We start from the raw sequence: 25815 nt of genomic DNA, 5'->3' as shown, positions 1-25815 counted from the left end.
TTGGAAATTGATAAATTGTTCAGAGAAGGTTTGATTTTTACCGAGAGATGTGGGTGTTTCTGGGTATTTTTAAAATATATTGGGTGACTTGGATTATTCCGAGGCAGATGGCGAACGTTACGTTTCACTTTTTCGCGAGTTTTATAATTTTATCAACTTTCAGAATCGATTAATGATGATTTCAAAGCTATTCTGCGATTTGCATCGAATTTTCTAGTTTTTTAGTTCAATAATTATCATAAAAATGCGTCGATAGAATTCAGCAGCAAGCAACGAACTCGTAACAGTTTGAGACCGTTGTAAATTGATTCGACAGATTGAGAAGGGATTTAAATCGAATTTAGGCTTTCTACTTCAACAGGGTGAAATTTTGATTTTCTCATAAGAAATGAGTCAAATTTGAGTTTTTCTGAAATTCTCCAATAATTAAAAAATGGAATTCAGTTTCTAAAATTTTATCTGTTTTGAATGGAGTTCAAATTTTTCTCCGTCTATATAATTATTTTGCTGATTGGGATGCTGACTTTTTTGCATTCGCCTCCCTATGATGAAAAAAAAGTTTATGGCTTGTGAGGTGGGCGAGAACGAAATATCTTTCGTCTGCAGGATGTCCTTTTTTAAATAAATGAGGAAAAATGTCCTTTTTTCCGAATTTTTAAAACATTTTTTGAGGAAAGTAGAGTATTATTGGCTCATTTTTCATTTTTAAAGTACCCTTCTAAATCAGGCACCCTCGCAGAAGTGAATTTTATTCATGCTAGGAGGTCGATAGATTCAGTTATTATGTCAACTATGTATTTTTTGAGTTTGAAATGTTTTTCAACGATGCTCCAATAGTTTCGTCGGAGAAATCGTGTTAGAAAGAATCGTTTTCAAAGTAACTATAGAGTAATTATTAATGGACTATATTAATCGATTCGTTAGTGGTTGTCTTTTACCGTGACGTGACGTGACGCCTTGTCTGTTCGGTTTCATTTTATGTAAACTATCAATTTGAAATTAGTTGTCGAAAATCGCCAAGAAATTAATCAACAATGAAATTATGTAGGTGCCTGTCTGGGTGCTTTTCTAAATGCCTAGTTGCAGTTTCAATTTTTTTTTAATGGCTGACTCGAATAAAGATTTGCTGTAAAAAAATCTCCTCGCCTTTTTCATTTGATTTGTTTTCTGAATACCTATTTGAGTAAACAGATACACATTTTGATAAAAGAAAATAAAAAATAACCAAACGAGATAAAAAGCGAAAAAAAAATACACGAAGAACAAACGCTAAGGTATCCTGCTGTATCGAATTCAGACTTTGAATTCGCTGATGACGTTGAATCGTATACCGAGAAAAATGGGTTTTCGAAGTTTCGCGCATCTTGCGATTCTGCTGGTCAAATTGATGAAGTACAGCGAAACGTGAAATATTATGATTCATCGCGAATAATACGATGCGCGAGTAGCAAATGCCCGAGAAATAATGCCAAGTTGATAAAATTTTTCTTTTCTTAATTATTACAGTAGTGTAGTCGTAGTTTTATCGAACGACTCGACGCGACCATCCGAAGGCAATGAGGAGAGCTGGAGAGAAAAATGTTGCGATTCTACGTGGTTAATTAAATTTTACGCTGTATAAGGGTTACATTGTTTTTTTTTTATTCTGTTTAGCGAAAACATTCGTTTTGTATTATCACCGTAAGCAAAAATGACCGGATTTTAATTGGAATATATAAAATGGAAACGGTATGGGAATCTTGATTGTGTCTTTGGTCGGTAGACTGAAGGTGCAGGATGCAGACTTGCAGACGCTTTAGAAATACTTACTCGTATTTATTCTTCGGAATTTGAATTTTTGATGATTCAGGTGTTCGACGAAATCGTCCCGTCGTGTTGGCGACTGTTGATTCGTCGTCGTCTTCGGTTTGAGAATTTTGTGGCGAAGATGCAGGTGATGGTATTTTTAGGTATGGGGGGGGGGGTGAAATTTGGAAAAGCCTAAGAACAATTTCTAGACTTTTTGACACTTCACAGCTTCAGGGATAAATATTTTTTGAGAAATCACTTATAGCTGAAAACGAATTCCATTTTTTGGAAGGCTATTTGAGTGTAGATTTCAAAACGTTCCAACAAATTTTGAAACATTCAAAATTGGTCTTTTGAAATTGACGGTTCAACTTCAGAAATTGAATTTTGATTCGAAAGTTACGATTTGAAATTATAGAAAAATTTGAAAATGAATTTTCGCGCCAATTCTCGAAGTATTGTATTTTTGAAATGAGCATTTTTATGGAAGAGTCTCATCTTTTTGCTTCGAAGTTGAAATTTTGAAAAAATGTCGATATCATGTGATATATCGAATTGTATGTTTTCGGAGGTGCTGAACACGAATATAGCCTTATTTTTTTGATTCGAACCTTCCCTCGTCTTCCACTGAAAATTTGGGATCACAACTTGGTAATAAACTTGAAAAATATGACAGCACAGGAGAGGAAAAACTACCAAGTGAGAAGGAATTACGCGAAACAGTTCCCAAAAGTATTTATACGTTGTTGAAAAATATGGGCGATATTCTCTCCTTTATCATTATATTTTTTCGACCGTCCAATTATTAAGGAGAGGAAAAGTACTGCGAATGAGTATAATGACCTAAGGCAGTAGTACGGTGGTGGTAAGCAACGCCAACGAAAATCGTGACTCGGACTTTCGAACTGGAGATGGTCGAGGGGAAGGGGGTAAATAAGTAGATAGAAAAGTTGGAAAGTCAACGAGCAAAGGAGAACGCTTGTTGACGAATAAAATGGGAATCCAATTAGATTATCCCTCGATTTACTAACTTACTGCTGCGTTTGCGTTCGGTGAAAATAATCGTAAAAAATATAATAGCGTGGAAATTCAATTACCAAAAACTCTTCTCACGATACGGAAGCGACACGACGCTGGACCGAGCTTTTCATTCTGCAATAAGTCGACTAGGTACGCTTAGTTAGAGTTTGATAGGTACCACACGATTGATCGAGTTATACTCGAGCCTGTGGGATGAAGTATCTATCGTTTGATCAATTTTTGTCGTTTTTCTGATATTTCCGGTATTTGTCCTCCGATGTTTGAAATTTTTCACTGAAATTGAAAATTACCGAGAAATAAAAATTTGGAAAAGAAAACAAGAATCGAGACACTACTTGCATGTTTCGCTCAAAAGGAGCTAAAAATGTCTGAAAATTTCTTATAGAAGAAAATGAAAATTTTTAAATTTTCCCAATTTGTTCACTTTTGAAATCTGGTGAAGGAAGAGGATATTTTTACATTCAGGTACATAAATGGCTGAAGATGTCTCGGATTAATGCTTCTATAAAAAAATGAATGATTTTTATTGATAACCATTCTAGTGTTTTTTCATCTTCTTTATTCGTATCAACGCCTTAAATTTAGACAAGCAGCGTATTTTTACTTTTACGAGAGCTTTTTTTGTCAAGTTTTTTCCATCCAAGAATTATTACCAAGTGATAACTTTTTTTTTTTTTGGTATGTCGAAAGCGAAGACTGGAGTTTAAAAATGAAAGCACGAGGTGTGTGGGTGTGGTAGGGGAGGAAGGAAGGAATTGGGTAGTTTTGTCGTAAAATGAGATAATTAAATTTATCGATCGGCATTTTTATCATCTCGTCGTGAATATCAAAAAATGTTTGGAACAGTGATTTAATTCTTTTCGAGGACATTGAGCGTATAAATAAAGGAAAAAGCGAGGACGAGAAAAGATGAGATTAAGGAAAACATCTGCGATGAAAATATAATATTATAGGTATCGTCTGTATAGATTTGATAGTTTTTTTTTAGGTGAGTTATTTTTATACTAAGTAATTTACTCGAGCCAGCGAAAAATGTTCTAATTTCGTTTATTTTTGATTTGCTTTTGTTTTTATTTTCACTCAGGCGGCTGGAGAATTAGGAATAGCAGTTTGTAATGTACCGGGATACGGTGTAGAAGAAGTAGCTGATACAACGATGTGTTTAATATTGAATTTATATCGTCGAACGTTTTGGTTAGCGATGATGGTTAGAGAAGGCAAGAAATTCACCGGCCCAGAACAAGTTAGAGAAGCAGCACAAGGATGCGCTCGAATAAGAGGAGATACTTTAGGAATTGTCGGCTTAGGTGAGTCAAAATATAGCTTACTTTAATTAACGACGTGTATGCTATGAAAAAAATAGAAAATATATCGATTCGAGGGTCGAAACCCCTTTTTTGAGTAGATCTAGATGGTAATTCGTTGGTGGTTTTTTTTTTTTTTATTACAGGAAGAATCGGATCGGCTGTTGCACTGAGAGCGAAAGCGTTCGGTTTTAACGTTATTTTTTATGACCCTTACTTGCCTGATGGTATAGAAAAATCACTAGGCCTTACTAGACTTTATACTTTACAAGTAAGTACATTTTATACAAGTGCAAATAGTGCAATATGCGTTTACGTATGATGATATTATGCTAAAAGGTTATGATTTCGAGGTAGTTTTGCCAGTATGTACGCCAAGTTTAAGTAGGCAATAATGTGATGAAAATTGTACTCGAAATTTTCTAGCTTGTGTTTTTGGCATAATTGGTTCATATTTTTAATCGACGTGATTTCGAATTTGGAAAACGATGGTCATGCTTCGAACATAAGAAGAAGGAATAGAGCTAAAAGCCACCTTCATACCTCCGTCACGGGATTAAAAATTCAAATGATAAACAATGAAAACAAATTCATCCTCGTGTGTTATTAAAAGTCAAAACATAAGGCTCATCGTCAGTTTACGTACAACTTGCGGTATTCCTCCCTTTTTTCCTTTCATCTTTTATCAGCTCAGCGACTCGGTTACTAGCCTAACCAAAGAGACGAGCAGACCTGTGCTGAAGTAGGCGGTGGTAAATTTACCCGCTATATCCGTACACGTTTAAATGATAAGTAAACGTAACTACAAGAGAGAGAGAGAGAGAGAGATAGAGACAGAAACTGGCACGTGAAAACTGAAAAGCGCAAAAACGCTTTTACCGCAGAGTTTAATCGTGTAATGAAACCATATTTTCCGCACTCTCCGCCTAATCCTCACCTCATCTCGCCAATTTCCTCCCCAGTCTGTAGCATTCGAGTTCGAGAGAGCAGAGAGCAGTGTTGAGCTTATAGGTTGCTGTAGCTTTGACTGTACGACTGCGACGTCGCGTCGATAACTCCTCCCTCCTCGCCTCGTGCCAATGGAGTGAGGACTGAGTGAGGTATGCGTTTTAACGATATAATGAGAATAACTCGAGCAGGATAGGTTCACGGTTTTCTGCTTATTTTCCTCCTATCCTGTCGTTATTATGCCTACATTTTATTTGCTTTTTCTCGCACTCGCATATCGGTTTTCCTTCTATCCTATCACTTCAGAGTTCGTCTTATTCATTTTTGCTCGTTTTTATTTTCGAAATCGTCTTATTTTTTGGTGTTAATAAAGTAATGTCGAGCGAATTCGCTGAAATGAGCTAGTAAGCTGAGTTGATCGAGCCATCATAATCTAACCTAACGACTCCAGACACTGTTTTTTTTCTTCTTCTTCTTTTCGTTTTACGAATAGTTAGGTACATAAAACGATACCTTAACGACGACAACCAGCAACACTTACTGCTCTCTCTCGAATACACTCTATTACGAGAAAAAACATGTACACATATCGACGCGTCGAATCGATAATTGTCGAATTTTCACAATAGCCCGTCGGGATAACCGACCAACTACCACATACACATCTTCTTACATACCGTATTACTAGTTCACTAACGTAAGCTGGCTCTAGTGCTGGTACATTGCATATTACTTATACTTGCGATTGTGGAGTTCCGTTCGTTTTATTTTTCCCCTTTCTTCTTTCCATCTCAGCCAGTTGTACTGTTATCAACTCTCTCCGTCTATTATATGTACTGCATATTACATGCAGCAGATGGACGAAATAAGCCTAATCTTCGCCTAGTTTCGTCGTTTACTGCATTTCCTTTCAGCCTTTGAGAGAAGTTCGAGCTGAAATATTTTTTTCTGGTGCCATTTCAACAAATTGTTGACTTTTTCTTTCATTTTTTACGTCGATTTTTTTTCTCGTTGAATTTTCAGTGGCTAAATGCTTCATTACGCCGAGTTAAATCAACAGGGTGTTCTTTAAAATGCCAGTTGTGCTCTGAAATTTAAGGCATGAAATTAAAGATGACAAGTGAAGATTTTCAAGAACGCTGATCGTGGTTCTGAAAATCGTGTCCCATTTCAAAGTCAATTCTAACCTCCTCCAGAGTTGAATTATGCACTTTTCAAAATTTTAGGCCCTGAATCCAGCATTATGGAGCTCAGTTTTAACACGGGGGGTGGGGGTGAACGATCATTAGAATCAATGTCATTGAAAATCTTGATTTTGACACCCTATTGAATTTTTTCTTATCTAATTTCGAGTTTCTTTGGGGTGCATATTTGGAGGGGCTGTTCTTCGATGCACCTTTTCTTCTTGCGCTTGGCCTTTTTTGATGAAACAGTTTCCTTCGATTTCTTTCAGTTTCAGGGCATCGTCCTTTAAATTTTACTTGACAACTAGGTTCACAAAACATGCTAGAAATTTTAGCCATTCGAGTCAGTATTCGAATTTTTCCTCACATCGTTTCCATTTCTGAGAAAACACAAAAATATTTCAACTATAATGTATTCAAAAAAATGAAATATGTTTGAAAGAGTAGTTTTACATCTAGAAATTTTTTTAAAATTGATTTTCAGTACAATTTTTGGGAATTGAGGAGAAGGGGAAGAAGATTTATGTAAAAAGTGACATTTTCAAGTATTTTATATGATTGCAGTGCAATTGTTTTCATTTACTTGATGATGTAATTTTTACGATTTACCCATTTATTGCTTCTTTTTCAGTATGACTGAGTGGAAGAGAAAAGGGAAATTCTTTTTTAAAAACTGTATTCGCCACAATGATATCCATTGGAAATTTTCTTTCGAGAAAATTCCAATGGGGAACTCCCTATGAAAAGTCATAATTCTTCATGCACCAGTTTTCCCACTTTTTCTTCCCTTCTCCCCCTCCCCCATGGTAGAGCAAAACCAATTTTCTTATGATGAGTACTTTTTATAAAATTTTGAAAATATTATTAGAGTAGGTAGCTTTTTGTGGGGGGGGGGGGGTAAAAATATTACATTGAAGCATTTGAATTTTTACGACGTTAATCGAAAATAAAATTGGGAAACAACTTGAGGTAAAAATTTCGAAAAGGCTGTCAAAAATCGAAGTATACAGCAGACTGTGAGAAAAGCATGATGTTTTTTGGTATTGATTTTTAGAATTCTGTACCAAAATTTGTAGAATGGAAAATGGAGAGTAAAGAAAATAAAGAAATGAATTGGAGGGTGAGAGGGAGCTAATCGTGAAAATTCAGAGTGTCTAACAGCCATGAAAAGTCTTAAAAGTCATGAATTTCTCAGGGAGTTTTGTTAAACACCTTGAAATTTCAATTTGAAAGATGAATAATTTGTCAATATATCGTTTTTGCAAAGGAAAAACACATTCCATCTTGAACACCTCTTCCTCACCTCCACCCTTCTTTTCATCCCAAAAAATTGTGTAAATGCGTTTTTTTTTCTTCAGCAGGAAAACACTTATTACCTATTTCAAAAGTTCGAATACATACATGAAAATGTAAAAAAAAAAAATCACGAAGATATTGAAACGATAAGTGGAGGGGGTAGGGGGCGCAGGGTGCGTATCCGTGTATCGAAATTCGTCAAATTTTTACGCATCGAACATCCAGTCGCGTCGTTGGAAAAATCCATTTCATTGTATCAAATAACTCGTAAATTCGACAACGAGTATAATTTGATGCTGGAAATTTCATTTTAAAAACAACAAAAAGCAGAGTTGAAAAAAACTAAAACTATGTAGAACATTTTTGAAAAAAAAAAAGTATCCAACAGACGAGAAAAAGTTTCCAACGGCTGCGTTTAAAATTACTTCGTGGAAAAATTATACGATTTAGCTTTGTGTTGTTTGGCTCGTGAAACGAGGTCTACGGTCTATTTCGCTTTTAATGGAAATTTTCGAAGAGCTTTTTAAAAATTTCCCGATTTTTTTCTCTCTCTCTTTCTCAAGTAGACCTGTTTTGAAAATGTTTTTCAATGGTATTCGCAAAGAATGGTATCAAATTCGGTGGAGCTCGGATTCTTCTTCGCTTGTACACGATCTCATTTTTGTTGAAATTTTTTTCCTTCGATGGGGATGAACTTTTGAAGAAAAATTTTCCACGAGGCTTGACCGAAGTAATTTTTTTTTTCAACTTTTAATTTCAACGGATGCTGTGGTTTTTGCAAATCTGTGGCATCTTGGTGAAAAGTCTGTAAAATTTCGATGAAATTACTCTCACTTTTGAATTTGACAATAAAATCGTGGTGAAAAAAGAGGGAATGTATAAGTTTATTTTATGTATCGATTTATTAATCACCTACGTTGTTAACTTGTATGGTACACTTGTGTATGTGTAGGTAAGGTACGTTTAATGGACGATGATTATTATTACTTTTTTTCTGCGCTTTTTAACCGTTATAATGGCTACGACGTTTTAGTAAATTACTTATAAATAATTACGCTTGTTTATGTTTGATGACAGGATTTACTGTTCCAATCGGATTGCGTTTCACTTCATTGTACTCTTAACGAACATAATCATCACTTAATTAACGAGTACACCATCAAACAAATGAGGCCAGGTATGTCGGCGGCGGCGGCAAGATCGTTAGTTGAATTGCATTCCAGCGCGCGAAAAAATTAATAAACAAACTGGCAAGCGACAAGTGGCAAAGACGACGACGCGACGATCGCAGCGATCACATCGCACGTACATATTACGATATTATTACGTATACGTATTTGGCGTTGAATAATTATCGTACGAGATGGATTGGCGATTTAATATGTAGCTTGTCAGGCGATCTTTTGGTCTTGGAGGACGTGAAATTTTCTGTGTACCAAAAAATTAGCAAAAGTTGTACATATTTTTTCATAAAAAATTTAAATGTATTTTTGGTGATTTATTCGAGTAGATAACAGTTTCATTTTTTCACCTATTCGACCACAATTGTCAATTTTTTCCTCGACTTCTGGTGGCGGGACTCATTTTAGAAGACCTCTGAGTGGATTCGTCGTCGTTTCTGTCTTATTTTCTTGCTACTGTTTGTATTTATGGCGTTAATTGCAGTAATGTAGAAATGATACGTCCTATACGCGACAACTGGATGCAATTTTTCGATTCGATCTCTCGACTCTTCCGTTACACTGTATCCTATAATATGCTCTTGTATTATCCTCGTTCAAAGAGAATTAATATTATATTTTTTTCGTTTCAGGCGCATTTCTAGTAAATACAGCTCGAGGTGGTCTGGTGGACGATGACGCGCTAGCCGCCGCTCTCAAACAAGGTAGAATCAGAGCAGCTGCACTCGACGTACACGAAAACGAACCGTATAATATTTTACAAGGTACGTTGGTCGTGGTCCGCACGACACCGACACCGAATCGTGAATCTCTCTCTTGCAAATACGACAAATGCGCCCGCCGCACAGCCATCATCGCCACACGGCGTCTGTGCTGTGCTGTGTGTCGTTTATATCCTATCTATCAATTGCCATATACTAGACATAGATGTGTGTGGAGGATGTGCTTCTCTACTCTCTACTGTACAATATGATATGTTGATTTTTCTCTTATGTTGAGCCCCTGCTTGCCTGGTACCCCTTATACCCGTGCCCGTTGACTTGGTTCGTTCGTTTCCAGGTTGCACGCTGTGATGTTCGTTGATTGTTGTATAAGAGTATGGGGGTGTTGAGGGTCGAACGTCGAGGTTTGATTAATTAAAAGCTTATTGTGACGAAATTTCCATCATATTCATACGGTGATTTTTTTTTCTATTTCGGAGATTGTGTGTTGATGATTTGAATCGAAAAAAGAAAAACTAGAATTTATGAAATACATATTAGGCAGGGTTACTTCGAAAGTACTGAAAAAGTGCTGTATTTGGCTCAAAAGTAGTGCATTTTCAATTTAAAAATTCATAAGTACTTCAATCTTTTTTCTTCATTGTATTTAAAATAGAAAAATTCGGTTTAGGTGCTTTAAAAAGCTGTATAAAAGCTCAATTTGGCGAACTAGTTACAATTTGAGGATACCTGTCATGTTGTAGATATTTTGAGGAAATTTTAAAGATGATTATTTAGATGGAGAAAGGAAAAGCAGGTTAAAATTTGAGAAAAACAGTGTGCTTAAGATCATACAGAAACTGACTAAAGTACTGCAAGAATCTTGACTTCAGATTTGGAAATTCTTGGTAGACTTTTGAGCATGATGATGAACGGGGAGGGGGGAAGGGAGTCAAGTAATTGCTGATTCTAAAATTTTATGAAATTTTTGAAAAAATAACCATTTTTAATGAAGTTTTTCTTTCAAAATCCTGTTTTTTTTTTTGAAACATATTCCACTTTTTGATTTTTTTTTTTTTTTTTAGTTTTCTTTCTCGATTCATTTATGCAGTAGTATAAGACGTAGTCTCTGAGCTTATTTTGATTAATAGACTTACAATAAAACCGAGAAGGGGAGAAGGAATTTTCAGAGCACTAAAACTACTCTCTTTCTGGCCATTTAAATTTGAAGGTATGAAAATAGGCCTAGTTGAATTTTCATTTTTCAAATTGTTGTGAACAGTCTTGAAGTGAGTCGATTTTGAAGCGTTTTTGAAATTGAACGGAGCTGTCTGGCCAAAACATTGTCGAGTAACAAACTCTTGGAAATTTCAAATTTTTGGTCAATATTCAATTCATTGAGTTTTTTTGGGGGGGGGGCAAATCTCTGCTTGGAGAGCTTACGTTTCTAACTGAAGGTGATTTTTTTAAAACAATTTTCGTCAAATTTTGAAAGAAATCGGTGGTTTGTTCGCTTTAGTGTGTTTCTGGCTTCGTTGAAGTTGAGTGTAGATTTTAAAACGACTCTGTATCAGTTTTATCCCTCTCCCTCTATTCTACTTCACTCTTTCTCTTTTCTAAAATGGCTTGCAATTTAATCATGTTTTAAAAACGCTTTAAATTTTTGAAGAAAAAAAAATGTGAAATTGTGCTTGTTAAGAAGTCTTGGCTTTAAAACGCCTATGGATGGCGGTGGTTTTTGACGTGTGAAGGCAAATCGGGAAGGGATGAAAATGAATTTCTCTTGTTTTCTGTTGGCTTTTATTCATCAAGATCATCGAAGTAAAATTTTCATTTTTACGTTCCTTGGTTTTAGAACATTGTAAATTTTTATGGTTTTTTTTTTTTTTTTGATATGTTAATCTTGAAAAAGGTCATTTGAAGCTAATTTTTAGTTCTCCATTTTACTGGAAGAGTTTTCAAAGTTTACCATTTTTATGCGTTTTTGGCGATATTGTTGAAATTGTACCTACTTGAATTTTTTTTGGTCAAAAGGATGCAACGTGCGTTATTTCTACTTTATGAGTCCATCTGAGATGATTTCTTGTGCCTGTCTAGTGTCTATTTTTCTGAGGTCCCAAAATATTGTAATTTGTTTTATATTGAGGGAATGATCACATAGTCTAGAGTTTAAAAAAAAAAAAAAAAAAATGCAATAATTGTGAATTTTTGAGTTTGAACGATATGAAAAAAATGATCAGTAACAGCGTATGTCAAGTAACCGAGCTTGGTTGAGCAATAATGGTTATCTCTCGAGATTTTTTCAAATCGTTTCGAACGAAAAATGAGTTTCATCACCACGATACAATCGCGTCTGAAAAAACGACATAAAATTAGCGACTTATCAAGCGTGAAATTGGGTAAATTCAATTGACCAAAATATCTTTTCTTTTTTACTTTGTTTTTTTCCCTTGGCTTTTTTTTTCATTCTGCTTAAGCCTCTTACAGAATTATTCCGTATAATGGAAAACGAATGAATGAATGAATGAACGAGCTAGCGAACGAACGAAAAAGAATAGGATTTAATCTTCACTTCCCTTTTTTTTTAGTAGGTTTTCATCGTCGCGTCGAAGTATATTCGTAATAATGGTAAATTCGGTTAGTTAGGTAAAGGTACTTCTGTTTTTTTTAGTTTTTTTACGAGTAGGGTAAATTCAATTTTAAAGGTTGAAGTTTTGTGTAAATCGCGTTAGTGGGACAGTACGAACGAGGAAAAAAGATGAAACATTTTGTAAAGGGTTGTTTTAATTTTGAATGATTGTGGTGAAGATTTTGACAGTCGACGGGCAAATCTGGACTGGAAGTAGGTAAATTAGTTGATTGAAGAACTCCATATTTCTCGAGACTTTCAAAAATCTTGTACCTACCCTTTGAATTCTCAGTTTCTCGAGTTATTTGAAAAAAAAAATTCTGCATAAATAGTTGTATTTGCAAGCAATGAAATCCATTTAAACGACGAATATCGGCGTTGCTTATAATTACGTGCTTGTATGGCGTGTGTTTTGAGATTTTTAAATTAATGTTTTATATTTACGTTTTGACAGGTCCGCTAAAAGACGCTCCTAATTTGTTGGCGACGCCGCATGCCGCTTTTTACTCGGACGCCTCGTGTACAGAATTGAGAGAAATGGCCGCTAGCGAGATCAGAAGGGCGATCATTGGCCGTATACCGGAATGTTTGCGTAATTGCGTCAACAAAGAATATTTCCCGGCTGGTGCAACTGCGTACCCTGGCCCTGGCGGACCGACTCCGGCTCCGGATGGAATCAACGGAGGGTAGGTGACGATTACATGATGATCAAGTCGTATGAAATCTACGTATTATCGGTTTAAAATGCAACGAATAGGGAGACACCACATTATACGAAGTTAACTAGATGCCAAAAAAAAATTCTGTCGACGTTTTCTGGAAAAACAAAAATTTATTTGAGAAATATGAATTTATTTTTGAAAAAATGAATTATAATTCAATAAAAAATTGTAAAAACAATGATTCTTGATAAGAATGAAAAATGTGAATTTTTTCGCCCATATCGTGGTTTACAAAAAAAGTTGCGAAAAAGTAGGTATTATTTTTTGTCAATAAAGTCCTGTTTTTTGCTAAAATTGTAAAAAATTCTCGCTTTTTAAAAATTGGCCAAAATGTTTGCTGTTTGAAATTCGAAAACAAGACTATTGCAAATTTAATTAACGATATGCCGAATAATTTTCTACATTTTTTTATTCAAAATTAGACTCAAATTAAGGGATAGGGGCTTTTTGGGTACCCATCGAGATCACAGCACGAACTATTTTAGATCTGATAGTTTTCCTTGATCATGTACAAGAATGTATTTTTGACCATTTTTGGTAGGGTGTTTGATTCATTTTTAAAAAATCGTTTTGACTTGAGGTAGATGTTCGTGTGTTTTTCTGCAAATTTTCGTTTTTGAAAGAATTTTTTGCAATTTTTGAGCAAAAAACGATCCACTTGTCGGGCTTCCTCATTTAGACTTTTTTAAATGTTGAAAATGTTCATCAAATATGTCGAATAAAATGCGGTGTTTCTTACAAATATCTGAACCAAGATGAAAATATATTCCACTTTTTTAAATAAAATAATAATCGATTTCGATTTATTAACAACCCTTTGTGTTTTTGTTTTGCCCACAGATACTACGCAGCAGCTGCCCAAGCAGCCGGAGCGTTGCCCGTACAACAAGCGCATTCTACGACGCCGCACGATTCCGTGCCGCATTCGGTGACCACCGGTAGCACCACCGATGGCCCAGCGGTTCCGCAGTCGCAACCGCCGCCTCCGCAGCCACCTTCGCAACCGACTCCGACGGGTTTACCGCAGTAATTTTTATAGTATATAAGAGAATTTTTCAAAAAATTAAAAAAATCTTTTTAAAAACCAACCAACCAACACAAAAATCAAGAAACAAAATCAACTCTACAAAATGAAAAAAATCGCGTCGCGTAGCAGTGACTGGAAAAAATGTCCAAAAACCACGTGTATTTTTACATCGATGACGGCCGAATAATGCTGACTGGTGACTTACGAGTATCGCTTGGTACATTTTTTATCTCTCTGGTTCGTGTCCACGTCCTATACAGACACATACGCGCACATATAAACTATATAATATGTATACGTTGACTCGAGGGTATATCGTGTACTGTGTATGTGAAAAATTGAAGAAGACGACGTCGACGACGATGATGATGATGATGATCCTCGATCTTAGATCGAGCCACATTTTTTCTTTCGAATTCACTCGTTATTGTTATATTTTCAATTCTATCTACTAAAGATTTCCAAACATTATACATTATTCGTATATTATCTGTCAGATTTTATTGTCCATTTTTCTTTTCCAACTCTTTTATCACTCCTGCTCTCCATCTTAGTTTGTTATAAATGTTGATATAGGTATTACCTATTTTGTATATTATTATTGTTTTTTCGTTTTATTTCACCCCTTTTTGATCGGATTACGAAATGAAAAACATCGTTGTCGCGAGATGAAATCTTTTCGCTGTTAAATTCATCGATGGTAACTTTTTATTGGAAACCTGTTTTATTTCGCTGGACGAAAAATGACGGAATTTTTACAGCTCAGGTCGTCCGATCTCAAAGCTCGAAGTCGCCGGAAGGTCGTGAAGCGTTGTTGACGAGTATAAGCGAACGAATTTTTTTTCCAAAATGTTATTTTGTGTTTTAACTCGGAAGTCTGGTTGATAACGAATTTTTGAAAAGTTTAAGAAAATACGAGAAGAGCGAAGGAAGACGGAAACGAAGCGTGTTTTAATTGTTTTTTTTTTGGTTTGGAATTTTTGACGTACGCGAGCGGGTTGTTTTCGTTACATATTTTTTCTTTTCTTTTCTCTTCTTCGATATTATTTATATAAATATGTGTGTATGTGTTATGTGTATGTTATAAAATGCGATGGTGTGTTTCATCGCTTGATTGATATATATTTTTTTTGATATACGTGTTGATTGATCGAAGATTCTATGTTTTCGCTTTAAATATTTACGCAGATAAAAAATTGTGTCTTTAATAGAACCAGACAAGTTGTCCTTTTTCTCCGAGATATTGTTCTTTCCTCGAAGTCGAGTTTTTAGTATCCAAAAGGATAAAAAAAAGAGAGAGCCAAAGGTGCAAACGAAAGGGTGGTTGTGACGCGAGATGATTAAGAAGAGGAAAAAGGATGTAAGCGAACTTCATGGAGAAGTGTGTATTCTTGGTGCGACGTTCGCATGTAAAAAAAAAGACACATTTTTTCAATGGAAATTAGCATGTAATTATTTATTTTACTTTTTTTTTTCTTTATTCGTAAGGTTTTGTTTAATATAAGTACAAAAAAAGATGAATGGTAACGTTATGTTATTAAATTTATTATCGTGTTAATTAGCATTATTATGGTTCTCTTATGCATGTAAAAAAAAGCAAATTTGAAAAAAAAAATGAAAATCGTTCGAGTAACGAATTAATACCTCATCGTTGAAAAGTGAAGAAATTGTTCTATTTTTTTCTTTTTTTTTTTTTGCAAATTGATTTTTGAATGAAAAATTACTTGCGTAGAATGTAAGAAGTTATTATAAATTGAAAATTTCATTGTATATAATAACAGTTACTGTGTTTTACATGTATATGATTAACGGATAAAGAGTTATTTATGTGATAATTTTTTATATATGCAGAATTATTATATATATGTGTCTTAAGCTGTAAGAAAAATTAGCATTAAAATATCAATAAATTGAAAATTCATATTTGGTTTTTCTTTTTATTTTCATATGTTTGTACAGATTTTTTGACGGAGTTCCCCATAGTTGGATAAATTAAAAGACAAAAAATTTATATTAGCACAAATTTTTGAAATTTTTTTTTTGAATTACTTCTTTCAAGGAAATAATTTTCATGTTAGAAATGAAAAACTATCTGTTCATTTCCAATATGTATTATTGAAACCAATTCTTGCCCGAGGAGAGTTCTTCCCTCAGGTCAATTTTTCCCTTAAAAATTCATACCCAGGTTTTTATTGAAAACTTTTTCAGTTTACTGTTGAAAATCAGGAGATATGATTGTTTGAGTCCATATCAGAGTTTTTGGACTCGGTTACAAATTTGAAAACAATAGATTGAATTTCTGGATTTGAAAAAGTTGTCTAATTTTTTTAAAAAAACTAGAAAAACATCCGAATAGTGGTCTTGATGAATATGGATCTCTTTTTATGCATATACGAAGATGCAGAACCCTTATGGAAAAAAAATAGTACTTTCTGAGTAGTAGTTTTTTAACGGAGTAAAAAGTACTACTTTTTAACACCTTCATGGAGAAATATTAGTAGTTTTACGTAAAAACTACTACTTTTGTCTAAAAACTAGTTAAAATTACTACTTCAAAACTACTACTTACGAAGTAGTAATTTGAACTAGTTTTTAGACAAAAGAAGTAGTTTTTATGTAAAACTACTAATATTTCTCCATGAAGGTGTTAAAAAGTAGTACTTTTTACTCCGTTAAAAAACTACTACTCAGAAAGTACTATTTTTTTTCCGTGAGGGGAAATTCAAAACACATTTCTGATTTTGATAAATGAATTATATTTTTATTACAATACGACAACATGCATACATAAGCACACCGGAAAGTAATTCTTGAACAGATTACAAAATAAAATATATAAATTTTATTTGAAAAACGTATGAAAAATATACAACTAACTTATTCATATCATTTTATTCAACAGTACAAACGAAAATGCAAAACAATTACCCATTCATCGGGTAACAATAATTTAAGTAATTTTCTTCCTAATTAATGACTCTCAACATTTGCAACGCGAATAAAAAAATTAGATAAACTAGATTCCAAAGCATCGAATTGTAAATTCCTATCGTTAGCCAGTTGTAATATGGCATTAAACAGTAGGGGAACCGATAGTTCGCTTTTTGCATCAGTAATTATTTCTTGACAGATATCGCTGAATTGAAGTTGATCGTGATGTTGTTCTTCGGTTTTCTGAAATCAATTATCAGTATTAAAATATCTACCACTCGAATCGAAAATCATCGTACCATAAATCTAAATTATTTTTGATTCTGAAAATTGGGAAAAAAGAATGATTGAACGGAGAAACACAGAAAACTAAATTTTCAATTTGGCGCACGAAAATGCACTTCTTTACGTAGAAAAATCTATAATTAGAAGATTTAGTTTCAATATCGATCATTGAAGTTGATTGAAATTAATTTTTACAAATCCGAACATATTTTTTGCAATATTGAATAAGCATACCTCTTTTTCTGTTGTTTCTATTTTCTGCCATATTTTAGACTTCAATTCTTTCATATCGACTGATTTATCTTTAACCATGTACGGAAGTTGTATTTTTGCAACCTAAAATAATCATAACGATGAAAATTGTTGATCTAAAGATAGAAACACAGACATACGTATTGTTACAGCATTTTACACTTTATAGCTTACTTTGTTCGGAATCTCGAGTAAATTATCTCCTTGAAGGACACTTCTATCAATCGCTTCGTGTACATCTTGAACTGCTCCCTCGTCGAAATTTTCAATATAATCGTCCTGTAATTAAAAAATAAAAATTTTAGAGTCGATTTCAACAAAGAAAATCAGTACGTAAAACACACAAAATAGTACTTCGTATTGCTCCGGAATAAAATGCTGACTATCGTTAGGATTATTGTAATTATAATCGTTAATAGTCTCATCTAAATCGGAAGGTTGCTCATCATTTGACGGTTTTGGTACTACGAACATTTCTCGACAGGTTTTCAACCTAGAAAATACGTATGATTCGTTATAAAAATATATCAATAATTCACAGTACACTCGTTACAGCAAAATAAGGTTAACGCACCTGAAAAATTCCTTAAAATTGAAATGAGTAATAGGAGTGATGAGAAATTTATCAGAATTTGCAGCGTAGGTAACCGTAACGGGCATTTTGGCTTCGTCTTCGAACACTTTGAAATCATTGTGGCCAAAAAAGTCTATCAAGTCTTTCTTCTGAGTACGAGGTTTAGAAATGGTTTCTCCTGCGAAACAAATACGAAATTTAGAACAATGTTCGGAATAAAATGAGTTTGTAAGTCATTCAACGACTCACTTTTTTTGTTGAATGGATTCCAGTGACCCATGCTTTTTAAGCTCCATTTGTTTTTTAACAGCTGCGTGTTGAAATAACAATACTCGGAGGTTTCCGAAGCGATCAATCGGGATAAATCGGATGCGAAATTGGAAGAAGATATTACTCTGGATAAACACGTAGTATCGGATGCTACACTTTGTCTGTCACTAGTATGGATTTCATCGACGTTGATTAGATTAGCTTCATTCGTCGCGTAAGGTGCTACGGTTTCATCTGCGAAAATCATTTAACATGAAAATATTGCATTTTGATGTATTCTAGCCATTTTTAATCGCCTACCATCAAAAATGTCATCGTCCGCTGGCTCATGGGTAGGTGGTTCGAAATCATACTCGTGGGTTAGTTTTTCTTTCAAGGAAATGTCGTGATAATTAGTCTCGCCTTTGAAAGTGATGTTCTCAAACGATGGACATATTATTTCGTCTTCTAAATCTATTTTTAAAAAAACAAAAACACTTCAGTACACCGGGAGATGCGATATATTCGGCATAACCTGATAATAACTCACCAGGAAATTCTATTGTAACTTCATTAGTCGACGGAGTAGCTTTAGGATTGTAATTGTGTTTCCAAAAATTTGTATCAGTTCCTAAATGCAAACACATTTTCGTGCTGTCAAACGTAGCACTGCTGGTGATATAATCTTCGTTATTTAACAATCCGCAACTTATTCCAAACTGATCGTCAGAAGCTTTACGATTTATCTGATCAACGTCGTTGGCTCTGACATTCTTATGAGCCTGCAATTTGAAATTATGAACACATCGTACTAATATTTTCAACTTTCGTAAAGATCATCGATCTTACTTTTCTCGATAGTTTTTTCTTCTTAGCTATGTCATCGAGTGTTGCATTTTCGTCAGCGTCGTTCGTTTCGTTTTCAGCATCTCCTTTATTTTTATTAGCAGCTGCGCAAATGCTTGTAGCCATTTTCATCGTATCAGAATGTACGTTATCTACTCGATACGAATAGATTTTCACACCGGCATCCAAAGAGTATGTTACTTCCTATTTTGCAACAAAAAATAGATTAAATTGAACGTATGCTTGTTTTACTGCGAAGAAAACGCATTTGTACGTACTGTGAAATCATGTATCTGCTTTTTTTTGCTCAACATAGTATGCAGTAAGTCTATGAGCTTGAAATTGAAAGCATTTTTCGCATTGATTTTCTAAAACAGAACATTACGATGATTGTCACTGATGACGATGGTTACAATAGGATAGCATAATTATACTGCTTACATTTTCGGCAGCTAATTGAATACAGCTATGAAAATGCTCAGAGAGACTTTTCTCCGAAGCGGACATTCTCTTTTCGTGGATAGAGTGATGACGAACTTCATTTTCCAACTGTTTTCTATTACGACTGCGTTCTTCCTCGTCATCATTCAGTTCTTCGGGAGGAATATTGCCATCAGTCTGCAAGTTTATTAATGATTAATATAAAACCGAAAAAAGCTAACAATGAAATGAATAGAAATCAAGGGCTTACGTTATCAACCGGTCCGATACGACGAGATCTTCTCTCAACTATTGGACTTGAAGGGTCCATTTTCCTGAAAAGGTTTCAAAGCTTCGAATGCAATAATGATACACTTCGAATTATATTATTTTACTCTAAAATGCAAAAAATTACGACGATAACTTTTTGAATTTTGATTCTTATCAAAGAATGAATGAATGAAGGAAGAGACAGAAGAGATGTAGGAAGGCGGGAGATCGTTTTTTGGAGCTTCGGGTTCGGTGAAAACAACAAAAATCGAATTGATCGAATCAAAACGCGTTTTCATTGGTTCAACGTGGCTTTGACGTCACTGGAAATATTTTCTTTTTTAATTTTTCAAAGTTTTCGAATTCGAATAATAATTCGATTTTTGATGTTGAATTGAAATTATTAATTATTTTTTATTTACTTACTTCTTTTGAATTTAGATTTTTTGATCTCGAAAAGTTGGACTTTGGAGCGGAAATTTAAAATAGTTGAATCTCTTGCAAGTTGCAAGTGAGATGAGTTGGAAATTTAAACTGAAAAGCTCAAAGTGAGACTGAGAATGCAGCTGAAAAACTGCCTATGTGCTTAAAAATCATCATTCGGGTGTACCTACTTGACGAGAATTTACAGAAAAATCAGAATCTGGCCTCTAGGGGCTCTAGGTCAGGTTTTACGGATTAACCAGAGAGTACACATTAATGGTTGATAAAATCCTGATTTATTTTATCAACCTGCCGTTCGTGTATTTTTATATAACACAATCTATGAAAAATAATGAATGCACGCATGATTCGTAAGAATCAAAATTTCAAAAAACAAGTTGCAGGTTTATTTCCAACGATAAGTATTTTTACACATAGGTATAAAATATGAATTCAAGTAGGTACTCAATCATGAAACTGTATGCGATCAAAATAATTAGTTACCTACACATTATGTATAAAGAGCGCGAACTGGTGCAACTGGGGATAGGCCAGTTCGCTATCAATTCCCAGCTATTATACGAACGATCGAGACAATACAACAAATTATTGATTACAAACAATATTTCACCATTCTCTTTCTGGCCGATGATATAATATCTTCCACGGAAATCTGAGGAATTGTATGGCCATAAATCTATATTTCGCCAAGTTTCTTCCTGCAGATCGAATCGAAACAGTTGTCGTTTGAATAACGCAGCAAACCCATTATCGTTTAAATGTATCAGCTCACGAAGGATCCTATTTTTGCAGTTCACCTGCAGTCTCGAATTAGGCACAGAAATCCACAATTTCTGCTCAAGGTTGTACTCTTCCATAATGAAATCGGATGTAGTATCAGTATACGCTATTCTATACATCCTGTATAATTTCTTACCGTCGCTTGCGAATCGCACTACATGGCAGCCTTTGACGCGCTCAGGTTCTGCAATTCTCATCCAGCGGTTCAATTCGACGGAATATTTGAAAATTCCACCGTTATCGATATAACTGTATATTTCGTTGCGACAATTGAGAACAGTAAATTCATCCTTGATCTTAGAAATTACCTTTAAGTTACTGCTATAGTCCCTTAGTCGCACATCTGATGCCAAAACGAATAACTTTTTCATCGTTAAGTTGAAAACGTGAAAACCACAACGTTTAGAGTGACCAGAAAGTAGAAATATGTTATCGTTGATGATGCAGGCTGACATTGCACTTACATATTGGCCGCGTTCGTCGGTATTTTTACAAAAATGAAACGACCCAATTTTCTTCCACTCTGAATCATAAATTTTTAATAATGCATCTTCAGACTCGAATGTGATGAAGACTGGTAGCCGTGGTATCCTCTTTTTTTGCGTTTCTGGTTCATCTTTCGATAATGCTGCAAAGGGGAGAACAGAAGTTGAAGTTAATATTTCCCATAGCTTCTCTTTGATAAAGTCTTGCGAGCAGTTGTTGAAATCAGCAGGTTTTGAGATAGGGTAATCATCGCAATCTGCATTACGATTTTGGCTAACAGCGAAAGCGATTCGAGGAATAAGACAATAGCGATTTTCCACATCAGATATTACCCATTTTGAGCACATATTCAGAATCTCAAGTGGATCATCGAGGAAAAATTCACACGATGTTAGTAAACTCTCCAGGCAATCGCAAGTTATCGAACAGAACAATGAATTGTCCACATTAGGCCATTTGATCATGTATTTGGGTAGGTAAACGCTGTTCAGAGCTTCGCGAAACTCGATATTCCTGCGAGCAAAGTTCAACACTTCGACTACTCGCATACCTTTGGATATTCTGTATCCGTTACTCATTAACCAGTCAGCGCATTTTTTGACTAATTTTTCATCTATTCTAAAGAACTTGATCGCTTTTAAATATTTCCAAATATTTTCATCCTTCACAACTGCAGTGTTTAGATGCATGGAATCGATGGCAAACTTGAATGTTTCTAGATCAGTCCCAGACAAGTCTACCTTGTTTTCTTCGCCGATTGGCAACGCGATTGTCTTGAAAAGGTCTGCGAATTGTGGCAAGTTGTCTACCCGAGCTACAACATCCGCAATTTATCCCCATGCTAACCGCAGTTTTGCCGCAATAGTTGCGTTTATTTGCGATTATCCCCAAAATATCCGCAAATGACGTCAGGCCACAAAAAAGAAGTTTGGGACAACGTTTTCTTGCGAATAGGTAGATGGCGATAGTGTTGTTGTTAATGAGTTAGAAGGTACAAGTTTGAATGGTTGTATCCTGTAGGTTGAAAAGTGTAAGGAACTCGATTTGGGAGATGATGGCAATTCAATCCCTCTGACAACATATTTCAGGTGTTGCCATTTCTCCCGCAGGTTGCCCGCAAGCGATATAATATAGCTTGCCGATCTGTCACCGCACTAATGATGTTTGTGTGGTTGTAAGGTTTTTTTTTAACCCAGCCGGTTCTTCTGTATTTTTACTAAGTATATCAAGTCCAAATAAACACTATACCTATAGTACCTACCTACTACCTACCTACATAGTGTTTCCTAGAAATTATATCACGAATGTTTTGGGTTTTATTTAACAATTGATTTCAGTTCATGTTCGATGATGATACGCGCCATACGCTAAAATCAATGGATAATACTTAACTCATCAAAAATGAAAATTTTAGGGAGTCTGATAAATTTTCATTTTATGAACCATTAAAGAAATGTATGAAACGGAAGAGGGTATTCCCGGGTTAAATCGGTGAAATGCCCTTGTCCTCGGATTTTTAAAATTTTGATTAAACATTGTTTGGCACGTTTAAAAAAAAGGACGAAGCTAAAAAAAATTGCTCGACCTTCCTTGCTGACAAAGGCGAAAAAATGTTTTTTTCGGAGGAAAATCATGCTTCAACCACTTTTGAATCGCGAAATATATGTCGGAGACATGAGTCTACAACGTGAATTTTTTCAGAAATTTTTGGCCCCCAGAGGGGAGATATTGACTAAAGAAAATTTGAAACCACCACACCTCCGAACCTAATTCTGGTATACCACATTTTGTTTCTTTCAAAAATATATCTGCATGAGTACTATAATTAATATTTTTTCGGATTTTTCCTCCATGTGTGTCACCTTCAAAAGCTCAAAAAACACTCAAAAATGTGTTTTTTGTGTCATTGCACCACCAAAAAAAGCAATAATGCCAGTGACATAATTCTACAATTATGTATGCGTACCTGCCTCCGAAAACGATAGAAAATCAAACAGCTTCTGGAAAACCCAATTTTGGGGCCATAAGCACCCCTTCCCCTAATTTTGGACTGACAGATGATTGACAACGGGTATCGTTAACATATGAATCGAACTCGCTGAATACGAATATGAAGTTAGATTTGCAGTTTGACCCTCCTAAGGGTCATATTGGGTAGGGGAGGGTTGCCCAAAAATTATAGATTTTTCGAAAAAAAAAATGCTTCATTGAAGCACTATTAACGCCATGATCAGGAAGTTGCATTTCGTATAATAGCGCTAGGACGAAGCACATAATGACTGTCAAATAAATAAATAAAATGTTTCACAAAAAAAATCAATTTTTGGGAAACCCAACGCCCGGAATGTGGCATTCAGAAGGGTTCAACTCCAAATGTCACTTCATATTCGTATTCAGTGGTATTCTTCGCAAATATATCGCAGTATTGTTGCCAAATATATTGAAAGATATCATTCTTAAAACTAAAGGAATATTACGGAACGCACGCGGTGCCAAATTTTTTGGTCATTATTGCCACCTTCGAAAAATCAAAAAAAGTTCCTACATTTTTAGTGATTTCTCTCGATTTTCATTTTCTTGTCGTCATTAATGCCATTTGCGAAGAAAAAATGTTCAAAACGTCAACTACGAGTAACCCAAAAATAAACGATTTGCAAAATTTTAGTTGCTCAGTAGAACCCTAAAAGTGGCCTTGGATTTTGGCCGCAATAGCGTAGATCGACGCAGAATCTCAAATATTTTCATTTGGGACGGGATTATTTTTCACAAAACAAATCAAGTAGGAGCTGCAACGAAAAAAAAACACGATTATTTTGAAAATGCTCCATCTATATGAGGGCCCACATCTTCGCTTTAGGGACACTTCTGGAAAAGGCGTTTTTTCTGTATAGGTACCTATACCTTTCAACTCAAACTGACGATTTTTGCTGAATTTGGTGAAAATGGCATAAAAATTTAATGATCATCACCAAAAGGAAACTTTTCTGATAGTTTTGAGTTACTAGTTGATAAGAAATTCAAGAAAACTTTGATTAAGAAGTTGCATGGCGTAAATAGCGCTTTAATGAAGTACATACATTTCACGAAAAAATCATAATTTTTAGGCATCCCTCTCCCCCAATGTGACTCTTGAGAAGTTAGGAGGATCCAAATGCAAATTTAACTTCATATTCGTATTCAGCGAGTTCGATTCATATGTTAACGATACCCATGTTGTCAATCATCTGTCAGTCCAAAATTAGGTGAAGGGGTGCTTATGGCCCCAAAATTGGGTTTTCCAGAAGCTGTTTGATTTTCTATCGTTTTTGGAAGTAGGTACGCATGCAAAATTGCAGAATTATGTCACTGGCATTATCACTTCTTTTGGTGGTGCAATGACACAAAAAACACATTTTTGAGTGTTTTTTGAGCTTTTGAAGGTGACACACATGGAGGAAAAATCCGAAAAAATATTAATTATAGTACTCATGCAGATAAATTTTTGAAAGAAAAAAAATTTGGTGCACCAGAATTAGGTTTGGAGGTGGGGTGGTTTCAAATTTTCTTTTGTCAATATCTCCCCCCTGGGGGCCAAAAATTTCTGAAAAAATTCACGTTGCTAGACTTTGTGTGACATATGTAGAATGTGGCCAAACTGCAATCTGATTTCTCCAGCCATAGCCATATATTTTTCATGGCCTTATTCAAATGATAGTTTACACGAAAATCACTATGATGACATCGAACGTGGGAAATTGTGCTATGTCGCACATTGTGCCACAAACCCCTTACCCCAAAATGGCGATAATTAGGATTCGACCCTCATTGATGTGCAATATATCGATTGATATGTTTTCGAGTTCGTAGAATTCTAATCTGGAGTTTATTTTTTGGTTGGGGTTGGCACGAGGAGTGTGGAGGGGAAAATTTAAAATTTTGCTTATTATAATCGTGTATAGGCCTACGTTGATTAATATCTGTGTTTTCGACGTCGTTGAGTTCGAATCTGGAGTTGGTGTACTCACGCGAACAGGGGGGAAGGGGCGTTATGTACATGGAAAGCAAATTACGTATTCTACACATTAAGATTTTTTAAAGAAGTCATCTTACGAGAAAACCTTCACCGCCTATCGAATCCTAAGAAGGTAACAGCCTCGCTAATACAATAAATAAATGTTTCTTTTGCCAAAACTACTAACAATACTATACCTATACATACAAAACAAGCTGCAGCATATTTATGCAAATAAGGGATCGTTTCACCTCAGTTTCAGGTATAGGCAGATGCGTAATTTATTAAAGAAGGACAATACGGCCGAGGTGCAAGGAGAGTGTTCACAGGATAGAGAGAAAGTAGACGAGACAGGACACATATAGTGAGTACCATGTTGCCATGTAGGGATGGAGAATGAAGGCATTCACGGAATGAATATGCGAGAGCCGTTTTATTGTTGTTCACACAAGGGCTGCTATGAGAA

General features: G+C 35.0%; 2 protein-coding genes across 3 annotated transcripts in view; one reads left to right on the top strand and one right to left on the bottom strand.

Annotated features, from left to right (window-relative positions):
• The window catches only part of CtBP (C-terminal binding protein), an 87033-nt gene extending 71289 nt beyond the window's left edge, over positions 1-15744 (top strand). For both annotated transcript variants that reach the window (XM_065367850.1, XM_065367851.1), the window contains 6 exons: positions 3914-4136; positions 4280-4404; positions 8639-8738; positions 9375-9506; positions 12527-12758; positions 13635-15744. In XM_065367850.1, coding sequence (XP_065223922.1) covers positions 3914-4136; positions 4280-4404; positions 8639-8738; positions 9375-9506; positions 12527-12758; positions 13635-13824 — 1002 coding nt within the window. In that variant the 3' untranslated portion in view covers positions 13825-15744. The remainder of the gene's footprint in view (positions 1-3913; positions 4137-4279; positions 4405-8638; positions 8739-9374; positions 9507-12526; positions 12759-13634) is intronic.
• Positions 15745-16560: 816 nt separating this feature from the next.
• Positions 16561-19883, bottom strand: LOC135847115 (condensin complex subunit 2-like). The gene is made up of 12 exons (XM_065366533.1): positions 19650-19883; positions 19400-19576; positions 19237-19326; positions 18962-19162; positions 18663-18894; positions 18434-18586; positions 18113-18367; positions 17864-18041; positions 17644-17782; positions 17464-17568; positions 17272-17373; positions 16561-16995 (listed from the first exon to the last, which is right to left on the bottom strand). Exons 1-12 carry the CDS (start codon positions 19707-19709, stop codon positions 16792-16794), a joined length of 1896 nt encoding a protein of 631 aa, XP_065222605.1. The 5' UTR covers positions 19710-19883; the 3' UTR covers positions 16561-16791.
• Between the last annotated feature and the right edge of the window lie 5932 nt (positions 19884-25815).

The sequence above is a fragment of the Planococcus citri genome, chromosome 5 (genome assembly GCF_950023065.1).
Source record: "Planococcus citri chromosome 5, ihPlaCitr1.1, whole genome shotgun sequence".
Lineage (NCBI taxonomy): Eukaryota > Metazoa > Arthropoda > Insecta > Hemiptera > Pseudococcidae > Planococcus > Planococcus citri.
The sequence above is the reverse complement of the archived record's forward strand: the minus strand, read 5'-3'. Positions and strand labels throughout refer to the sequence as shown.